This window comes from Microchirus variegatus (genome assembly GCF_963457635.1).
Source record: "Microchirus variegatus genome assembly, chromosome: 1".
NCBI lineage: Eukaryota > Metazoa > Chordata > Actinopteri > Pleuronectiformes > Soleidae > Microchirus > Microchirus variegatus.
The window spans coordinates 29,075,283-29,082,422 of NC_139802.1; the positions used below are offsets into that span (position 1 = coordinate 29,075,283).

At 40.4% G+C, this 7,140-nt stretch overlaps 1 protein-coding gene across 1 annotated transcript in view; it reads right to left on the reverse strand.

Annotated features, from left to right (window-relative positions):
- LOC310932306 (FERM and PDZ domain-containing protein 4-like) overlaps positions 1–1,947 on the reverse strand; it is a gene marked incomplete at both ends in the record, with an annotated part of 35,370 nt that extends 33,423 nt beyond the window's left edge. Inside the window, one exon of the mRNA XM_083895606.1 lies at positions 1,907–1,947. Within this exon, the coding sequence (XP_083751732.1) occupies positions 1,907–1,947 (41 nt within the window). The remainder of the gene's footprint in view (positions 1–1,906) is intronic.
- Between the last annotated feature and the right edge of the window lie 5,193 nt (positions 1,948–7,140).

Below are 7,140 nucleotides of genomic sequence, written 5' to 3' on the forward strand. Positions count from 1 at the left end.
AAGGTTGATGCATTATATTAATATTTATGTCTTTTTTTTTCCAGAAGATTGTCACGTGACAGGGTTGCTGGATGGACATGTTGGAAGCAAAACCATACATGCAAACACACTTTTTTTTGGCTGGGAATTAGATATGTTTGATGCCATTTGGGACCATATGGATGGTTTATTCCAAAACCCAGAGGAACAAATGAACATCAGCCGTACCAGACCATTGTCATGGTAACAATAATAAAAACATTGAGAACAGTTGCAGTAAGGTTCTGATTTTGTACAAAAACTACAACTTGACAGTGGTTTGTGGTAAAAAAAAAAGATGTTTTATAACTGTTGAGGATGGTGAATGTCATTATTGATTTTACATTGGAAACAATCAGCACTTCCTGTGTTCAGTCATCCATGTGACACAGCTCAGAATCAGCAACTTTATAACTGACTCATTTGCCATTACATTTAAGCATTTAGCAAACTCTTTTATCCAAAGCAACTTACAAAAGAAGAATAAGCTTCATAGAAATATCCTTGGAAAGAACTCCACGAGATAGGAACAGTGCACTGACAGAGGGTGAGAGTGCAGAGGTGGATCCAAGTGCAGAAGTAGACGTGCAGGGGAGGGGGTAGGGTAAGTGCTAGGACAGAAGATGCATTTGGAAGAGATGGGTTTTCAAGAGCTTTTATAAAACATGTCATGGTTGCAGTGTTTTAAAAGAGAAAGAGATTTTTAAAGTGATAAACAACTTAAATATGAAGTTTCTCAATGTGAAAGGTGTCAAATAAAACAGCTTAGTATTAAACTCTTATTATGAAGACTTCCTTCCTTCCAGATGCTCTACCCTCTTAGCGGGCTTAGTGTCAATGTGACCACACATGATTCAAGGATAATACAGACATATATTTATATGCACATGTGGTGTGCATCTCCGCACAATGAGCAGGGATTTTTGTGTGCTGAGCTCTTCATTTAACAGCAGCTCTGTCTTAAGTTTTTTTTTTTTTTTTTTCTTCATCTCAAACTAGATACAGAAACAGGAAGTGATAGCTACTTTTACACACCTCAGAGCAAAGCCATATTTACCTGCTGTGGAAACTCTCACATTAATGACTTATCTTGCAATTAATCAATGCCAAAAATGCCCCAATATTAAGTTGCATGGGTTTTAATTGTACAATTAGTCCTTTCATATAATGAGGGAATCTTCTGCCTATGTATAATTGAACTACGCAGGTAAGGTTGCTTTTAAGAATAGACATGGTTTCAGCTCAATTTCACACTAAGTAGTTGGTAGTCTTTACATCTGTGCTCTCTGCTGTCTCCCCATTCTTTTCAGTATAACCATTGTCTGTCTTCCCATCTCCTTATCTCTAACGTAATCCAGCACATTGTCTGCCTGGACTACTTCTGACTCTACTCCTCCTTTAATTTCCCTTAGTCACAGAGCCTCTCTTTTTATTGTCTGTATCCAAATCCTTTTAAACTTTATTGACATAATGATTTCTGAGTTACTCAAATACAAGAAGAAAAACCCAATCAGGCCGCACATAAATAGAACAAATCAATGACAACCATGAACGCAGAAATACCAATTAATATCGAGGAACTACGGGTCACATTTATCCTCATATACTTTGAAGTCTTCTCACCAAAGCCACTTAACTTTTGGGCTGATGTCAGTAAAGGTTTCCATTTCCAATTAGAAACAAGACTTGACTTTTAATTATGCAAAGACAGGCTAAATACCTTTTAGTGGCATCGTCTTGGATGGATTATATTCTTATTGGTCACAATGATGGGAAAATGGAATAAGGAGAAAACACTATTTGGTATCCACACATTGTAAAAATGAGCACCGCCACCATAAAGAACACAACTTATGAACAGTGTCATCATGTATACGCTCACACTCACCCAGACAGCTTTGGCATCTTAGAGAAACCAAACATGTCCATGTGGTTTCACAGCAGAGCACAGCGTCCCAAAGCTCAATTCGTCCACATCAGCATGCGGATCCATATCCACATCCCTTCACATAGATACAAATCCACTTTCAACCTGGATCCATATCAAGAGTCAACAAAAGCCTGAGTGGTTTTGCAGTGTAAGAAAATAAACTCAGACAGCAGCAGGTCTCAGCCTTGTTGAATGTCCCGTCCAGTTTGTAGACAGTTCAATACCCTGTCTGTCCCACAAATGTTGTAGGTGATGACAGAGGGAGCGAGGGTCACCCTCCACCTCTCTGCTGTCTATCCACCTGGTTCACTCGGGCTGCAACATGACCTCTGTGTGCGCTCTCAATCTCAGCGCACGGAGAAGTGCAGTGATCCTAACCGCGGTGAGCAAGGGAGAAGAGTAGAAGAGGGAGGGGTGGAGGAGCAAGAGAGGATGGGACAGAGCGAGGGAGGGACAGAGCGAGGGAATGACAGATGCTTTCTGGCTCTGGCGTTGCCCTCTGTTATTCAGGGCAGCAACTCTCTTTGCAAGGAAGAGAAGAGGATGAAGGGAGGATGCAGAGCAAGGATGGTTACAAGAGGAGGAAATCAAAATGAAAGATGGAGGGGGGAGGGAGAGTTAAAGTGCTTTGGCTGTAAAGAGGAATAGAGAGAGACAGAAGTGGGGGTTGGGTGTGATGGCAAGGAAAAGCTGACTCTGCAGAATGGGACGCTGATGAGAGCAAGACCCCGTCTCTCAGGGTTTCTCCCCCCTCTTAGTTTGGCTTAAGTAAATGAGCTCATACACACTCACACTCACTGTCCACTTCATTCAGTTCACCTGTTCAACTGCTCATCTTATCAGCCTGTGGCATGGCAGCATGGTCAAAATGACTTGCTGAGGTTCAAATGGAGCATCAGAATTAAAAATAAAAAAGAAATAAAAAAGAAGAAAGGTGATTGAAATTACTTGAATGTGGCATGGTTAATGCACAGCTGAGAATTTCAAAAATGGTTGATCTTCAGGAACTGTCACATGCATCCATCTCTCAGGGTTTAAGATAAAATATCCAGTGAGCAGCAGTTCTCTGGACAAAAATGTCTTGATGCTGGAGGTCAGAGGACAGTGACCAGACAGGTCCTAGATAATAGAAAGGTAACTCAAATAACCACTCATTTCACCTATTTGGTCACAGAGCACATTGAGCAGCAAAAGACACAGCAAAAGCAAAAGACCACTCCAGGTGCCACTCCTGCCACTTTATTAGGTGTCCTGTGTCTCTAATAAAGTGGCCGGTGAGTGCATACACGGCAGCATGAGTTCACCGAACTCACCCCGAAGGAGTATTTGTATCGACTTGCATCATTTTTTATGGCCGCGAATGAGACGAGCTCTCCTCTCATGAGCAGAAGAAAACAAATGTTGTCGTAAACATTTAGTTACACCGTATTTCAGACTTGCGAAGGGAAAAGAACATCCAATCATTTTTCAAAGGCTGTCATCAAACCCTGAGTCAGAGTCGTCAATGAAAGTGTGTGTGTGTGTGTATGTGTGAATGTGTGCGTGGCACAGATGGTTCAGACTGAGCAAGATGGTGCTCCTGCTGGCTCCATGCCACAGAGGGGCCAAGGACAAAGTTTCACTGAATGCAAAACACCAGAGAGAAACATGAGCAATGAAGTACACATGTCTGTCATTATTCTAAGTGCCATTAGTTATTATACAAGTACAAGCTAATGAGTATCACAGCGAAGCTTTGTAGTAAGTTATTTGATTCACTGGACATGTTGTCCCCAATGTTAACAGACATCTTAAACGACAATAACCACTGGATTGGTTCCTTCAATTTTCTTAAATGTGTGATTCACAGTAGAGGGAAAGACATAATGTCAAATGGCACGTGAAATTAGAGCAATGGTAACAGATATTCCAACGATGAGTGCCAGGAGATGTACGAATTTATACAAAGTCATGCTGATGGTTTAGGACACTCTAATCACTATTTATGAGCATGAAAATTTCTCCAGGGGGCAGCGCAAGACTGCACAATTGATGACATTCAAAGTTTGGGTGGCTGGGACATTTTGTTTTTTTTTATAGCGTATTGAGAGTTTTTAAGACCGTACTAAAGACTGCTTAACACAAAGTTCCATCTTAAATAATCACTGAGTGTCATGTCGTTCTCTCTCCTCATCTACACCCATGACATTGTGGAGACGTCCGGAACTCCTGTTCACTGTGTTCAACACATCGCTCCAGGAGCATCGAAAGTACCAAATGTTTATGTCTTTAATTCAGTGTAATAACCCGTAAGATTCAATCATTCTGGAATGGTTTCCGAGTCTGGCTGTTGTGGTGACATCCTTAGATTTGCATGGACAAAAAATGCAGCATTTTTAAATCAATTTTCTTTCAAACATGACTGCACAATTATATTATATGTATATATACACTACCAGTTAAAAGTTTGGACACACCGACTCATTTGAATGGATTTTCTATATTTTCATTACTATTTACATAGTAGATTCTCACCAAAGGCATCAAAACTATGAATGAACACATGATGTAGTGATGTAGCATGATGTAGTAAACACAAAACTGTGAAATAACTCTATATAACTATGTTTCATATTTTAGATTGAAATTCTAGACTCAAATTCCAAATAAAGTCTTTTAGGTTTCCTTTTCTCCGCCATTGTAGCTCAGACGTAACTGGCAACCCATGGTTGCTGGGCAGCTGAGACTCTACTGACTGCAATGACTGGTAGACGGCGGTAGGTGGCGCCACATGCCAAAACCTGATTTGAAAACATAAACATTATTTGCAGTCCACAAAATATTTTTTAATGCAAATATTTTGGCTGTACTGTTGTTGTTGGTGAGTTCAGTTTGTTATATGAACATTATTCCTGAGTCTCTGTGACATATTAGGAGGATTTCACGGCCAGTTGCTTTAGATTTATTACATAATGCACCTTTAAATCATGTTGTAAAAAGTATGGGGTTATGATAAAACTCTCGTTGGCTGATTGCAAACGTGTACATTGAAAAAACCAGCAATCTGGTGTTAATTAATTTACGTTTGTCATCGTAGTGTGTTTCCATGCTCACAATTAATCAGGAATTACCCTCTCTCACTCAAGTTGTGAAGCAGCATTTGTGTTGCTTTGATGCAACAACTCTTTGAAAACCCTGCACCAGGAAAACATGCATCCACACACATCAAAAGGGCTTTTGTGGGCAGTAGGATATAAAAGGCCTTGTTGCCCTCTGATAATTTCACTCATTTCACATTCAATCTGATCACAAACCCATCACGGGACAATAACAAGACAAATGAATAGGGTCCCTCTGTCTAATAGTACATTCAATTTCCTGTCACAATTTATTACAGATGCTATTTTGGGACACTGTGCATCACTGAGAGCTTTTGGAAGACAGTGTTCAGGAATTGATTCAGATGCACCTCTTAGGATGATGCAACTTTACTGGTGAATAAATCAAATCTGGCAATCTTAAAATGTGATTCCTCTAGATTAATGGACATCTTTAAGCTAGTGCAGCAGCAGTAACAAAACAAAATAGGGAGAAATATTGTGCTGGACTTCAATCAATATTTTTGAAACCATTTGACAGATGAGCACAGATTTGGATTGGGGGCAACAAACTTAAAGTGCTGCCACTAAAAATAAGGTTTGCATGCATCAACTGATACTTGTAGCATTATCTGTATGTTCTGCAACATGTCAATGTCATGTTGTTGCATATGAAATCAAAGCTGAGGATATTTACTTCTAGATGGAGTCTTTTGTAGGAGAATGGTATGCATAGGTTGGATAAAATGAGTGGAGAAGTCGTCGCTTAATTTAAAAAAACGACATGATAAGAAAGGGATGCAGCTTTCTATTGCAATGGAGTGGTGCCAAGAAGTTTAGAGGGGGGAGTGATGAAGAAGCGTGGGAGAGGAAATGGACTTTTGCCAAGGTCCACAAATTCCCATTTTATTATTATTACTCATTTTGTTAAGGGATGCAAGATAGGACATCGATGTCTTGTTTTTTTCAACAAGTCCACATCCCCAACTTGATATACGTGATATCTGTATAGTAATAACCATCCAGTGAATGGCCCACTCCGCTCTCAAAAAATTAAAGTTGAGCTCGACTTTTTGAATTAAAGCGAACTCGGCCGCTGATTGCAATATGAAACATAAACTGACAATACTAAAACAAAATGCTCATAAAATAAAACATCAAACATTGACAAGACACTTAATAAGTGCAATGCGTCAGATGGAGTAATGGTTTAAAAACGCTTCATATGGTTCATTTTGGTCAGGAATTTCTGTAATGGAGATCCCTACGAGCCACAAAATGGCTCCAACATGACTTGGAGCTTGCCCTTTCCTTTATTGAATGTATTTCTATCTGCTTTCATGAATCTGTTTTGTTTTGGTCTGATATGCTGTTGCTCAACTGCACCTACTAGTGGGGTTAGGTTTTGCATTAGTTACCTTAATGGTCCCTGAAAGAGTTAAGCACCGAAATTATTATTTTTTGGGAGAGAGAAAGAAAAGGTAAACAACAATGAGAACGAGTGAATCGCAGAATAGGTAGCAACACCGCTGGCAATCCACTGCTGCTTTGTGTCCCAAAGAGATAAGAGGAGAGAAGGCAGTCTCTAGCTTCTATCTGCTAATGAATAGCAATACAGCCCAAGGTCACTGCTCATGTGTGCTGTCCGAGTAAGAGAGAGAGAAGGCATGTGCTCTGCATTATTACACACCACATTGGCATTCTGCACTCGCTCACCTTGTAGTCTGACGGTTGACACACATGTGGAGTTAATCATTAACCTATCTGTGTGTGTGTGTGTGTGCGTGTGTGTGTGTGCGTGTGTGTGTGTGTGCGTGTGTGTGTGTGTGTGTGTGTGTGTGTGTGTGTGTGTGTGTGTGTGTGTGTGTGTGTGTGTGTGTGTGTGTGTGTGTGTGTGTGTGTGTGTCTGTAAAGGAACAGGAAATGGCACATCCGACACAATAACCATCATCATAATGGTGATGGGAGTTTCACAAGAGAACAAATGAAGCGGAAACACGAGACAGAAGCCAAAGGTGTCTTTGACCAAAGTGCGTGTGGTAGTTGTGGCTTGGTCACGTTGTTGCGGTGAAGTTGTTGCAGCCTCACTTAATTAATCAACGCATTCAACTATGA